The sequence below is a fragment of the Tubulanus polymorphus genome, chromosome 1, assembly GCF_964204645.1.
Source record: "Tubulanus polymorphus chromosome 1, tnTubPoly1.2, whole genome shotgun sequence".
In the NCBI taxonomy this organism is placed as follows: domain Eukaryota; kingdom Metazoa; phylum Nemertea; class Palaeonemertea; order Tubulaniformes; family Tubulanidae; genus Tubulanus; species Tubulanus polymorphus.
The window spans coordinates 1,603,862-1,619,361 of record NC_134025.1 but is presented as its reverse complement, the minus strand read 5'-3'; the positions used below and the strand labels follow the sequence as shown (position 1 = coordinate 1,619,361).

The following is a 15,500-nucleotide window of genomic DNA, read 5'->3' as shown; positions in this document are numbered from 1 at the left end:
GTATTAGAAAAATATATGATTAAAGTAGAAAGTACCGATTTTCGATCAGATGATTCTTTTTTACTAGATACGTCTATACGCAGTGTTAAGGAGTTCAGAAGTTTCCCAGACTCACGCGCAGCCTCCCTTTCAATCACATTCTGTATTTAGTAACACGATGTCGACAACACAAAAGAGTTTCGGTCGACGCGACATAAACCTTTCCAACAACAACAGCGTGAGAGAAAAACAATAATTATTTTCATATAAAATGTATTTTTATTTTACTCAATAATGATTCGTAGCAAAATATATAGCAACTGAACAATGGATAACGTACAAACTGTATGTAGTAAGTACAGGGCAATGTGAAAACTGTTAACAACAAATTTTACAATGTAATTACATCGCTTTGCTCCAATCACGTCATACCACACAAAGTAATAGAAAAAGAACGTTACTATCAAAATAACTTACATTGAGCGAAATAATTGGCATTATTCTACAAAGACTTGACACCAATTGCACTAGAATATCACAACTTATTCAAATGTTCTCATTACAAAAACGAACTTAAATCTAATTATCAAAAAGAATTTGTATGGAACAAAATATATAAAACTTGTTTATTTTACAAAAACAAAATGAACACGAACTTTATCGAATCTCATAATTCATAACTATTACAAACAAAGGTGGGGAATTCCTACCGAAAATGAGGGAATTCCCATTTACAGAAATTATGCATGAAATGGAGGTAATTCAAGTGGAGGCTATTCGTGGTATTGGGCGTCGAGAAATTTACAAATCCTCCATTTATCTACTATAGTTATGTATGGTTGGGTCTCCAACTAACGGCTAGACGAAATATGACGTCAATCACAATGCGGTCTGTAGACTAAAGTCACAAGCATGACCATTAGACGGTTTTTCTATAGTCGCTGACTTTACTCTCAACAGAAATTTTGATTATCAAATAAAATATCATCAAACTTTTACATAGAAGAATGAAGCACCATTCGATATTTCACTAAAAAAATGCATGTCAATATCCCAATCTGTTCATTACATTAGTAACAGCAGTTTTTTGTCCATTTTCTGGCTTATATCAATAATATTTATCAAAATATATATAAATAAATATGAGGCTATGTGTCGAGTAATGCATTGATTGAATGAAGAGACAGATCAATATAAATAATATATAATTGCTGTTAATACGTGGACCAAATATCTACACACCAGAAATGCATTACCAAACATGGCTTTTGATCTGAACAGAATCAAAATAAATTCATTTCAAATGTTTAAATTCGAAGAATGAAATCCTATCCAACAACTGCGTAACTTGAGCCAATTCCACAGTTACCAGTTGAGTTTGGCTAGCGTAGAGAGAATAAAATTAATTCACTTCAATCTGAAACTGGCTTCTGCGGTCCAGAACCAGCTCCAGCTCGAGCTATCTCTCATTTTACTCAATCGATATCACATGCATTTCAGGAAAAATACGTTTATAGATTATGAAACTGTTTGTGCCAGTTTGGAATGTAGGTTGTTCTCATTCAGTTCTACAATGTAGAACAATAATATCAGTTTACTGAAGCGTGGACTCAATTGAAGCAATAAATATTCTTCACGTGGAATGTTATTCGATGTTTCGTTTATCAATCACACCGCTGTTAACTCTGTTTCATTGGCAATGTTTCTTGATTTTCCTGAAATAAGAGAAATATAATTCTTCCATGAATGAAAACTCATTTGATTATTGAGCTGATTAGACATTTTAACACTACATCTTCAACAATTCATGACCATTTATCAGCATGTAAAAAGTCCCACATTAATTACTACAACCCATCATTATTTTCTATTTTGGACCGTGGAAATAGTGATTTAGAATGTTCAATCAAGGAGGCCATACACATTAAATCATGCCAACCTAAACAAAACTCACATTTATTCGCTAGGGTGCCTCATAAACCCTCGATATATTCTAAATGCTTTGCTGTCACACCCATTGAATGTGATTATGATTTTGCTGTGAGTTTAATGTTCATTCGACTCTTTACCAAAATTTTAGATATTTTAATACTTACGATTGTTATTGTCTGGTTTAAGGTATTTGTTCGTCACCCATCCGCCTTCAATAGCAGCAGCGATTACATCATGTATCAATTTGTATTGTTTCTGAAAAAACACGATCATAAATGTTTCAAAGAAAGGGTAGAGGAGCACAGAGATGAAGATTTCACCCGCAGTGGTTGTTTCCACTCTACGAGCTCGTAGAGTACCCAGGTTCTTGGTGAAATGAAGTTAGACTAGATGGAGAGGGGCGTAGAACGGGAAGATGGGGTGAGAGACAGACAGAGAGAGGATGATAGGGAAAGTAGACAGAGAGAATGGGGAGAAGTATAGAGACAAAGATGGGAGGGGGATTGAGAGAGAGGAAGAAGAGGGACATAGACAAGGATGGGAAGAGGAGACACAGGAGAAGATGGAATACTATGATGAATTTCACTTACAAGTCCTTGCACCATGTGTTTCCTGCTATTACGGAGTTCCATAAGAGTATGATAAACTGATATCGTTTTTGCACCGTTATTGATCTGATCTAAAATACGTTCGATACAAATAAAACTACCAGTTCTACCGACACCGGCGCTGAAATTACAAAACTACATCTTTCAATATATGAACATCAACTGTTCAGAAAAAACTTGATGATTTAAGTTTCGAGAACATTTACCTGCAATGAACAACGAGCGGTGCTTTAGGAATGGAAGCGATGTGTCTCTTGATTACTTGAATGAAATTGAGTAACGAACTCGGGTTCATAGCCTGGAAATCCATCCACGACATCAGATGAAATTGAACCACTGTGCGAACGTTTCCTGTTCCTCCAGATGGCTGAAAATATACATGTATAAGCTTAATTGAAATGATGAATTAAGATATGAAACTTCAGGTGAAAATCAGCAGCTGGATTTTGTGCATGTTTATATATCTGTAGTGAATGAAGACAGACAGCTATATATGATTTAATTCTGATTAAATAATTCGTACAAATGTAATTTGAATTGAAAAATACTCTGAAAAACTCTACGCATGGTCATTTGATTCCCCAAAAATCTACAGATGGTATAAATGATGAAAAGCAAAAAAATGGGCTAATAATAAAAATGAGGGAAAAAAAATTGATTAAAATCTTCGAAGCTGAATTTGTTATGAGAAGCTTTTTTAAAACGGCTCAGTGTCTCACCAAATCTGGTTCATTATTCGGCTGCGGAAAGAGAATGAAAATAAATTCAATACATGCAAAAAAACAACATCACTAAGAATCACAGTTTGATGACAGATGTAGTTATAACATGCGCGATGACATGCAACAATTCTATGAGAAAAACTGATAATCGAAACAAAACTAAACTTTATTTTGATGTTTCAACATGATTGCTACCGAGTATCACTGAGGAACTGGGACACAGTTCCACAGTTCTTGGGGTTAGATTTGACTCCAAATGTTCACAGTGAAAATGACTTCAAAACTACTGGGCCTGGTTTTATAGACTGGTGTTAACTTAACTCAATTCATTTTCAATTGAGTAAGCCCCGGGTTTAAGATAACACCAGTCTATAAAACCAGCCCCTCGAACATATTTTGTGATGATAACTCGAAACGTATGACCATTCACTAAACACCCTGAGTCCGTGTTGTAACAAAACACAATCTCACAATAAGAATAAAAAGAATCCGAAATGTTTCCTTAAGTTAATAGTTCATTAAACGTTTTGACTATATCCTAGTAGTGGTCTTCCGAAATACTAATTGAAATAAACTACTTGCTCATAAGGAAACGTTTCTGACTATTTCTAATTGTGAAATCAAAACTTACCTGTGATAATTCGAGGATTCTTATCACATAATCTTCAACGAATGATTCTGAATCGAGTTTGACGATAATTTCACCGTAATCGACCGGTTCTAAATCCTGAGGCCAGTACATCGCGCACTTTACCTGTATATTACAATAACAGTCAGTTTTATTATCGAACTTGCGGTGGCAGAAAAATCTGAATGAAAGTTCATCGAACGGATACTTACAGCTTCACCACCTCCAGCCTTCTGTTCGCGTAATCGCGTAACCATTACGATCGTATTGACATCTTTTTCCCAGATCATTCTCCAAAAATCTTTCACCGTGTCGTCATTTGTGGCAGTTTTGTTCGTCGGACCTTGACATGCTATGAATTCATAGTCACTTTTATTCCCCTAAAGTACAGATCATGTATATTAAACGGAATCAATGCGATAAATTACAATCAATAGTTAAGTACTATTTTCGTTACTATTCAAACTTACTGGGATCCAGTTCGCATTGATGTAATCAGTTTCAGTTTCATCTTCTTCCAAATACGGTCCAATCACCACACGTGAATGATCGACTAACAAAATAATCGAGAATCAAACAATGATTTCGTCAAATCTTAAATTCATTCTAAATCAATGAATTCACCTTACATGGTAATATATTTGTGTAACGGTTTTTCAGTCTGTAATTTGCAGGATCCAATGCGGCACTTGTCGGATGATGTTTTGGACTCGCGTGTTCGAGCAACTATAAGATATGTATGACGGGTTACACTACCGTAGAATAAATAGTAGACGTAGACTCCAATCAACTTGGAGATTCACAGTTTTACTCTGATATCACTCTCATGTCAAAGATATTTTTACTATCGGTACATGCATCTTAGAAGCTTCAAATTGAGCGGACTCTACTGTATCATCAAACTCAGATATCACTCTCAAGTTAAAAAATTTTTAAAAAACCAGACTTGAGCAGAGTATAGGCCTATGTACTGCCATCATCAATTTATTTCTCTAATACCTCATATTCTTGTAAAAACAATAGGTCAGCATCACGACGCATTTTCTCAACTTTTTTCACAAACTGATCAACAGGAACAGGCCTGTTTAACGTATAAACACACGGTTGATGAAATTGGATATATTGCAGCAGGAATAACGGTATATATATATATATTATATTATACAATACCTTGGTTCAGAAAGCTCGGGAAGTTCATGTATAGATCCCGTCCGGCAACCATGATTATCCTGTCCGCTACAAAATACATAAAATACAAAAGTTTCAATTAACCTCACCACAATGATACATAGATTGTAATTAGGGGTCGTCTATGAAGTACGCACACAAAACTCTCAACCTCCCATGAACAGAGTTAATTTCTATATAATGTACATTGGAAGAAGTGACCAATTTTGTATAAATGTTTTACCCCCTCCGGATGCGTGCGTACTTCATGAATTGTTATTAATGATTACGTACTCATCAACAGGAAGCGGTTTTGATTTGCCATTTCTAAAATCAATAGTTTTTCTGTTAGTAAATATTGATTAGAATCATTGAAAAAAGCGGTTGGAAATAAATCTAATATTGAGAGAATCAGAAGTTACGACTAAAAGCGAAATAATATTTCAGCGACTGGCACTTACTGTTTTCCTGGTTTCCTGTAAAAAAGTACGCATGGTTTTATTAAAAATACTAAAAACAGGTTTCGACTTCAAGGTTGTGAATAAAGGCCGGTGTCTGTTGGCGTTGTGTCCAGGCAACTTTCACCTGCCTTAGGTTTACAAGACATTTACTTGAAATATACATAATATAGATAGAGAATTACTACTTACGGCTGTTTTGGGGTCCTCCTACAAAACAAAAATTCGTTTTAGAGACAAGTGAAAATAGCTCACTATACAGATAACAGTGACCGATGAAGTTAATTTTACCTTCTACGCCAGATCAAAACAACGGCAACAATCACAACGATGACAACGACAACCACAACAACAGATACAACCACAGATACAATGGGAAAAGATGGACCTTGAAAACGGACAGATTTACATTGGTGAAACATTTGGATCTATTTTCATTGTTAACAAAAGGCTTTTAATGGATAATAACTTACTCGTTTTAAATTCTACACTCGGTGTATCCCGATATCCATTTGCCGTGAAACCTCGGACCGCAATCCTGAAATATTCACAAATATTCACATATCAGATCAGTGATTACATATATATCAATTTACTACTGTACTCCATAAAGTAGGCTGGACCCTGAAAATGAACTACAAAAAAATTAGACATTTTATCAGACTTACGAAAACTTGATCAACCACAATTCAAGCTACAATGGTGAAATTGAATGATCAATGATTCAACAAAACTACCTACCAGTATTTTGTATCTGGTTTTAAAGGTCCGTTACAATACGAGTTTATTTCGACTTTACACGCGTCATTTTTCCCTATAACGTAATACACTGCGTTGGCTTCACGCTTTTTTCGTTTGTCATCTATTTTCAAAAGTAAACCACGAAATAAATCACTAATATTTGTGCAGTTTTTCATACAATTTTCATAATCAACTATGTACCTTTATCCCAGTCCATGGATTCAAAAGGTTGATATATGTGAGTAAAACCTCTCGTGAAATCATTCCATTTTTTCTTTGACAAATCTTTCGTGGCGCTATCGAGGCTGTCAAATGTTCCGTTTTCTGGAGATAAAGCTGGAAAAAAGTCACAAACCATTTATGAAAATACTGAATGCGTTTGTGAGTAATAAACAGAACTGAAATGAATGTACATTTGTTTCCAACTAATAACGCAATATATTTCACTGTTCCATAATCAGACTTAAAAAGATCCTTCGAAATAGAAATTCGTATTTGCTTTGTTTCGTCAACAGTATCATTTGGAAGACTCCTCAACCTTTTTGCCACTTCAGAAGGGGTAAGTGTGAATTTCGGCGCTGAAAAAATAAATCGCACGATAAAACTATCAAACTCTAAAAGATGCGAAAGATCGATTGCAAAGCAGCAGAAATAGACATAAATAGAAGTAAATAAAGAGACTGAAAGACTTTGAAATTTTAGTTTCTTTGGGCTAAAAATCATTTCATATGTTCATATATATTCTATATAAATACAACATAAGTCCCACAATTGAATTTCAAACGGTAAAACTTTATCAAAACGAAAACAACACTGTTTTGGCTGTTGACACGTTCATCAGGAGGAATGACCATAAGAAAATTAAGTACCTTCTTCACAATACACACTAAATATTAAAACTGAGAGGCTGTCTGGTAAATGATGATATGACATGATATTTATGAGACGGTTTGATATGGGTAGTTTGCAGCACGGCTCATACTCAATAGTACACCTATACTTACGTCCAGCCTTCAAATAAATTTTCTCAGAGCGTAATTCTCCACTACCCGCATGATTATTTGCCAAAACCTGAACAAATGATAACGAAAATACTAAACGTAAATCACTTGCATCAATTTACAAAAATATTCAAAAAAATTCTATACATACCGTGAAACTGTAATTGAATCCCGGTTGAATACCGGTTATAGAATGATTGTATTTTTCACCATTTGTACGATTAGTAAGAACATGATTCTTGTTCTGAAAAATATTCAATATTCTATTCAAACATATCTAGAGATCTGGAGAACAAAATATACCATAAAATGATTCATTCAGAAATCTACATACGTTTACGACATCAATCACTTTATATGATATCGTATATTCAAATATAATCCCGTTTCGTAAATAAAGTTCAGGTGCCTCCCAAAGAACTGACACAGAATCATAGCATATTTCGCAATTTTTCTGAAATTTTAAATTTCTAACAGGACCGGGTACTGAAAATGAAGAAGTATATAATATTCAAGTTGTGTTAATTGAGTAATTACATGTACCCAGCAGCCTTCCTTACTTACCAGTTTCACCAGTTCGAAACACGTTTGATGTTCGATTATCACTGCTTCCTTTAGTTGTTTTCACAATGACAGCAACCTTATAATCCCAGTAATAATAGAGGTCACAGAATTCATACCACTCATCTGTACAAAATATATATTTACCCATTATATCATTTTTTACCTGAAACACTTCATGCATTCACAAACACAAACATATTCAGTCCATACGTACCAGTAACAGTAACTGGTGACGGCAATTTTGGCAATTTATCTTGACGGGCATTATGAATTGTGACTGAATATGTTAAATTGCAGTACTCTTCAGAGGGGCGTCTCCAAGTCACATTTATACAATTCTCGTTGCTGCCTCTATTGGGTTCCAAGCCATTAACCGGCTTAGGATCTGTAATCAATAAATTCAATTTGTTAGTTTTTCAATTCGAGAAAAAATTCTATAAATCTATCCTGTAAATTCAAAGTTACCTGAATTGACTTGTGTTGTTTCATTCTTCCATTCTGTAAAATCACCACGACCGACTGACGTGGAAGCAGCAATACGCAATGAATAAACAGTGCACGGTTTGAGGTTTTCAATCACTTTATTCAAATCTTCTAACATTGTATGATACGATGTATTGATACTCCCAACAGTTGAACTATATTCAATGGTATAATTCATAATCTTTCCGTTAGGTGTTTCAGGCTTTGCCCAACTAACATTCATTTGTCGTGCTCCCGTAACTAGAACCGTAAAACTCGTCGGCGGACCAGGAACTGAAACAGATTATAACAGAACCTCAAGGTGCAAATTACTGAAAACATAGTGGTTGAATTTCAGTGCTATAATCTATTACCTGCTTCAGAAGTGGTAATGTTTTGATAAACAGGAGGACCAGATCCAGCAGATGTGTTTGCCACAATAGAAACATTATATTCCGTGAATGCTTTCAATCCACTAATTTCAAAAGTCAATATTCTACCACTTATTGTTTTAGTTTTTCTCTCCATTGAATTACTTATAGGCCAGTAACTGATGGTGTAATTTGTAATCAAGCCATTAGCTGGATCGGGTTCAAGCCATGTCAATTCAAAACTTGAAGCAGCGATTTTTGTAACATCAAACCCTCTGACTTTAGTTGGTGCTGTAAAACAAAGAGAAATATGGTGGCTCTCAAAAACAATATTCCCAAACAATCTCATTTTGATGAATGTTAACAGTAAGGTTCACGTGATGTACAAAACTTTAAGAATATTTTGCTTAAGTTTATCTATTCTGATTCTATGTTGTTTGATATTATTCGAAGAATTAACAATTCACAAATTAACTGACAATAACAGATATTTGCACCAATACATTACGGTATGTACATATGTACCTGCTTCAGAAGTGAGGGAGTTTTGATAAACAGGAGGACCAGATCCAGCAGATGTGTTTGCCACAATAGAAACATTATATTCCGTGAATGCTTTCAATCCACTAATTTCAAAAGTCAATATTCTACCACTTATTGTTTTAGTTTTTCTGTCCATTGAATTACTTATAGGCCAGTAACTGATGGTGTAATTTGTAATCACGCCATTAGCTGGATCGGGTTCAAGCCATGTCAATTCAAAACTTGAAGCAGTGATCGTTGTAACATTAAACTCTCTGACTTCAGATGGTGCTGAAAAATAAGAGAAATATGGTGGCTCTCAAAAAGAATATTCCCAAAAAAATCTTGTTTTGATGAATGTTGATAGTAAGGTTCAGAAGAAGTATATGATATCAAGTTGTGTTAATTGAGTAATTACATGTACCCAGCAGCCTTCCTTACTTACCAGTTTCACCAGTTCGAATCACGTTTGATCTTCGATTCTCACTGCTTCCTTTAGTTGTTTTCACAATGACAGCAACCTTATAATCCCAGTAATAATAGAGGTCACAGAATTCATACCACTCATCTGTACAAAATATATATTTACCCATTATATCATTTTTTACCTGAAACACTTCATGCATTCACAAACACAAACATATTCAGTCCATACATACCGGTAACAGTAACTGGTGACGGCAATTTTGGCAATTTATCTTGACGGGCATTATGAATTGTGACTGAATATGTTAAATTGCAGTACTCTTCAGAGGGGCGTCTCCAAGTCACATTTATACAATTCTCTTTGCTGCCTATACTGGGTTCCAAGTCCTCAACCGGCTTAGGATCTGTAATCAATAAAATAAATTTGTTAGTTTTTCAATTTGAGAAAAAATTCTATAAATCTATCCTGTAAATTCAAAGTTACCTGAATTGACTTGTGTTGTTTCATTCTTCCATTCTGTAAAATCACCACGACCGACTGACGTCGAAGCAGCAATACGCAATGAATAAACAGTGCACGGTTTGAGGTTTTCAATCACTTTATTCAAATCTTCTAACTTTGTATGATACGATGTATTGACACTCCCAACAGTTGAGTTATACTGAATGGTATAATTTGTGATCTGTCCATTACGTTTTTCAGGTTTTGCCCAACTAACACTGATTTGCCGTGCTCCCATTACTAGAACCGTAAAATTTGTCGGCGGACCAGGAACTGAAAGAGATTATCACAGAACTTCAAGGTGCAAATTACTGAAAACATAGTGGTTGAATTTCAGTGCTATAATCTATTACCTGCTTCAGAAGTGGTAATGTTTTGATAAACAGGAGGACCAGATCCAGCAGATGTGTTTGCCACAATAGAAACACTATATTCCATGAATGCTATCAATCCGATTATCGTAGTATTGAATTCTCCACCATCAACTGTTTTACTTTTTTTTCCTGCTGGATTACTTATAGGCCAGTAACTGATGGTGTAATCTGTAATCAGGCCATTAGCTGGATCGGGTTCACGCCATATTAATATAAGACTTGTATCATTGTATGTGTTGACATTAAAATCCTTGACTTCAGATGGTTCTGAAAAACAGAAAAATTATAAATAAAAATCCTATCACTAACAAAAAAATCCCAAACAATCCGCACATTTCCTAACCTGCTTCACTAGTCTTGAATTCATACAGAACCACAGAGCTATTTAGTTGATGACGATTTGTAACAAAACTCAGTGTATAGTCTTTATACGGACTAAGAGATGTAATATTCATTTCATAAGTGGAGTCATCTCTTGGATTCCTCACAGGTTTGGGTGGCTTTGTATTAGGAGGGGATAATGTGATATCGTAACCATCTAATTCACCAGACTGTATCCAACGCAATTGAATTTCATATGCAGATAAATGTAATCGAGTCAAATTTGAAACAGGAGCGGGATCTGAAATAAAATATACTTAATAATATATCAATCTGAAGGTTCAGTTTTTAATGAACAGTTTATACAATAAACTACGCAGGTCAATATTACACAAAATACAACTTGAAGCGTTGAACCTACATGTGGTTGCATTATCGCTGACAGGTTCACTGTTACTAGTGTATATATCTCGGCTTGATATCAGCTTTATTGTAAATCTATACGATCTACCAGGAACCAAACCAGTTGCCACAAACTGTGTCTTAGATCTGTCGTTTGACTGTAAGCTGTCATTAAGGGATCCTTCAGCTGGTGTTTGTAGTAATTTGAAACCGGTATGACCAGAGTTGTCAGCATAAGTCCAATTTAACTGTATGGCATTAGTACTGTTAGAATTGAGAACGGATGCCGAGAAGTGTGATGGTTTCATCGGATCTGAAATATACAAATATTGTTGTTTAATGGGAGAAATAGTGTTTCACCGAGTAGCGCGCTGTATATACATGTACTAACTCGTTATTCCTTTGATTGATGATAGTTGTGATGGTTTGAAATTCTCCTTAATTGACATCACAGTTATTTCAAACAGCATTCCAGGATCCAATTCGGAACACGTTGCATTTGTCGTTTCAATTATTTCCGAAGAAACAGCAGTGCTCCCATTTTCTGTCAATTTCAAGCAGGTCACATTGTATTTTGTTACATTCGCCACCGAAGACCAGTTCACATTCACTTCACCAGTCGTTACACTGACAATCTGAATATTACTTGGTGGTTCAAGTACTGTAAACAAAAATAAATCTTCAAGTTTATACACATTATTTAGATTTAAAGCTGCTGTAGCAAGTTTTCTGTCATGTTGATCATGAAAATCATATTCATGCCAGTTCTATGCTCTCAACTATGATAAAATACATCTATACTTTACCCAATACCTACATGTTCTGACTAACTCTGTGAATGCCTGAACAACAGCACCATTATATTCTCCATAGACGGAAATATTGTAGATGGATCCAGGTTTTAAATCTGGTACAGTGAATGAGGTGTCAGTCACTGTTCTATTCAGATCTCCCCATTTGATTATATACGAGGTATTAATCTCAGTTGCAAGATTCCATGTTATGTTTACACTCGTCAATCCGATATCTTTAATGGTCACATTTTGCGGTGATAAATTTTTGTCTGTAAATAAAGATTCATTTGGGTTCTTTAAAATATAGAAAAGAATTAAAGAAACGATGCATATATTACATCATTCTCTGGCAGTTTTTATTAATAGTTCTAGGTAATTGATCATTGTTTTGGTTCAGTGATAAGTGATAAAAATCATTAATGATATGTTTAATAGAGCAATTATTATATATAAATGTCACTAATTGGTCAATCATTGTTTATAACAGCAACCACCAGCAGCATAGAGTAACCTATCACAATATATACATGTATAGCACTATTACTGATGAGGAATTTTTCAGAACTCAGTGAAATCCTTGTAATAAATGTAATGCATACTTGAAACACAGCCAGCTGTTGATTCATAGAAGTCTTTAAGACATTTACAAACACCCTGTTCACAACCACTGCTATGTGAACCACATGTTTGAGTACAATTCTCTCCTAGTTTTGGTAGGACAGTTGTAGCGTTGGTTGGTTCAGTAGCAGTTGCATTGGTTGGTTCAGTAGCAGTATCAGTTGGTTCAGTAGCAGTTGCATCAGTTGGTTCAGTAGCAGTTACATCAGTTGGTTCAGTAGCAGTTGCATTGGTTGGTTCAGTAGCAGTTGCATTGGTTGGTTCAGTAGCAGTATCAGTTGGTTCAGTAGCAGTTGCATCAGTTGGTTCAGTAGCAGTTGCATCAGTTGGTTCAGTAGCAGTTGCATCAGTTGTGTTTGTTGGTACAGTAATCTGAACAGTAGTAGTTGCGTTTATTGAGGAAGAAACTGAAAAAGTAAGAAGTACCAACCAGGCAACAATAGTCTCAGAGAAATATTTTATGTTCATTCTAGTGTAGTTCATAAACAGTTTGATAATCTAGAATTGTAATGTTAAGATTCATAATTACCTGAGAGATTGTTTGCTGCTCCATGTACCACTTGTAGCAGCAGAACAATCTAAAATATTCACAAAAAATCAATCAATTTCATAATGAAAATTAATAAAAATCATGATATTTTCTTTTTAGAAGTATTTACAGAATGAAAAGATGCGACATTGGCGGTGAAGCATAAAAGTACCGAGGGCAATTCATGCATGAGAAACTGATCATGAAAGAATAATGGCTGAAATAATGGTCAATTATATGTGTTTCATAGGAAAATATGACGAGGCAAAAAATGGCATCATTGTGAATAATGGTTCTGTATACGAATACGTCGAGTGTTGGCTGAATAAACAGCTAAAACTGGTTTCTGAAAGAAAATGTCACAATACATAATATATGGGAAATTCCAGATCTAAGACTAAGGGCGAAATATTTTCACTTATCAAACCGTCTGACACATTCAAATACGGTATTTGTGTGAATCAGAGTATGAACTGATTTATCAATAGCACACGCAATAAAATTTGACAAGAAAACACTAATGACCGATTTTAAAAATCTTCGTCTTCGTGATAAATAACTTCAGTTATCAGTGAAAGAATAATTTTTAATGGATATAATCCGTATAAGGCATATATCCATACATATCCTGCTATATAAAATTGGAATGATTACAAACAAAATTTATTCATCCATATTTGACGTAGAAAATCAAGACTCGACGTTTCGGACTATTTCTAGAGACGGACCATCGGACCATCATCATGTGTGATAAAATACATAAAACAAGGGGAAAACATGTTCATTACGAAACATTCTTCAATGTTTAATCTTAATGAATGAAAGCAAATCATATGTTTTCTAGAGCCAGGAACAAAGGCCTATTAAATTAGGAATCGTGACATTTTCTATGCCAAACTACATCACTCAACAATGTCACAATAATATTCTATTCAGACAGAGCTGGAGGAAGCATTTTTATGTTGGTCAGCCTATCTGAAAGTCAAACTTAAATTCCTAAGTTTCCACCCCAAAAAGGTTACACTAGAAAGACAAGATTCTTACCTTCCATAAGTTGAAACGATGAACTCTGTTCATAAGTACCAAAATTGTTGTTATCGGATACAATGTGATTCGGCTAACTTTCAGCTATCAAATAACAAAAAATATAACCGACTTAAACCAAAAATAGAAATGTCATGAAAGACATGCGTGAACATAACCAGGAAGTTTAACAATCTGAATACCCGCTAACCTAAACAATCAACCAGTCTTTCAGTCAGGTTCCTGGGAAATCTGTATCAACGCCTCATTATAAAACAGTCATGAAAATGGACATACAGTGAGATAATGCCTAAACTTATATGGCTTTTGTATAGAAATATATGTAATAAAATTCACTGAAAATGAACATTAAGCATCATTGATGAATAGTAGAGTTGGATGGACTTTGACCTTTATTACTATGTATAATTAGCTTATCCCATCATCATCAGTAATAATAGTGTTCGAAAAACACTTCCTTCTTCAGAAGCAACATTCCCAAACGACTTCTATTTAGGCCATTTTCACCATAGCTAAAATAATTATCAGTAGTGTGTGGGCTATTTGTTATCTAAACAAAACTTCCTGCTAGAATCATACTACAGACATGTATATTCAGAGGATATTTATTCTATTAGGGAGCGGACTTTTTGACGATGCAATAGTAGGCATACCCTTAATAAATCCAGCCCTAAACGTGACAATTAATATAAGCTTCAATCTTATTCGCACTATAATCCAAACCCTAATTATAGAAATTACTTCTTCAACATATACTATTGGCAAAATATATGCACTTCCTATCCCTAGGACCCTGGAGTGCCCACTAGTACTAAATAATATTCAATTTATCTTAATCAAAAGCTCTTTTAAACATACAATTCAATATTAATATACGGAAAATTGAAACAAAAGATTCGGCGCAGAAACTTCCACAAATTCGAAAGAGAAAGTAGATAATTACAACACTTCCTGGACGAGCACACCAAAGTTAGTTGCGGCCGCCCGCGCCACAGGGACCTGACACAAAGAGTTTTTGACCCCAGTATCCTAGGTACTATATATAAAAAGTCTTTTTATATATAGTACCTAGGATACTGTTTGTGTCACTACCTGTTGGCCCGCGCGAATTGGAGATCAACCTCTTCTCACTTCACATTGATTAATAATTAATAACAGCTCGTGACAACTATCTATTCTAAACTGTACATACTCAAAATCATACTTACTCGTGCATCAGCCACTTTAACAGCATTCAAACCACTTTGTAACAGTTTTGTGAAGAGTTCTGCAGTTCTTGAAGTGCAAAAGGTTGAAAGCCTGTTTTGGTCGATGGCGAGTGACGTCACTAGTACA

The 15,500-nt window shown here is 34.9% G+C and overlaps 1 protein-coding gene across 1 annotated transcript; it reads right to left on the bottom strand.

The window, feature by feature from the left end:
- Positions 1-272: 272 nt before the first annotated feature.
- On the bottom strand, positions 273-15,449 carry LOC141900759 (receptor-type tyrosine-protein phosphatase eta-like). The gene is made up of 39 exons (XM_074787791.1): positions 15,374-15,449; positions 14,166-14,249; positions 13,122-13,170; positions 12,574-12,999; positions 11,998-12,243; positions 11,572-11,841; positions 11,200-11,493; positions 10,801-11,079; positions 10,437-10,724; positions 10,066-10,356; positions 9,815-9,985; positions 9,601-9,723; positions 9,159-9,446; positions 8,637-8,924; positions 8,266-8,556; positions 8,015-8,185; positions 7,801-7,923; positions 7,571-7,722; positions 7,388-7,480; positions 7,240-7,306; positions 6,649-6,813; positions 6,437-6,571; positions 6,236-6,356; positions 5,968-6,032; positions 5,786-5,882; positions 5,687-5,704; positions 5,498-5,512; positions 5,331-5,363; positions 5,040-5,105; positions 4,869-4,950; positions 4,499-4,595; positions 4,340-4,422; positions 4,082-4,249; positions 3,873-3,995; positions 3,239-3,259; positions 2,726-2,886; positions 2,502-2,640; positions 2,076-2,166; positions 273-1,694 (listed from the first exon to the last, which is right to left on the bottom strand). Exons 2-39 carry the CDS (start codon positions 14,196-14,198, stop codon positions 1,648-1,650), a joined length of 5,670 nt encoding a protein of 1,889 aa, XP_074643892.1. The 5' UTR covers positions 14,199-14,249; positions 15,374-15,449; the 3' UTR covers positions 273-1,647.
- Positions 15,450-15,500: the final 51 nt, after the last annotated feature.

Bases quoted from the DNA above. Each gene is read 5' to 3' on its own strand.
- LOC141900759 (XM_074787791.1), bottom strand. From the start codon at position 14,198: ATGAACAGAGTTCATCGTTTCAACTTATGGAAG. The intron at 7,723-7,800 runs GTAAGTAAGGAA...CTTCATTTTCAG, and splicing joins GTTTCGAACTGGTGAAACTG to TACCCGGTCCTGTTAGAAAT. The intron at 7,307-7,387 runs GTATGTATAGAA...TCATTTGTTCAG, and splicing joins GATTCAATTACAGTTTCACG to GTTTTGGCAAATAATCATGC.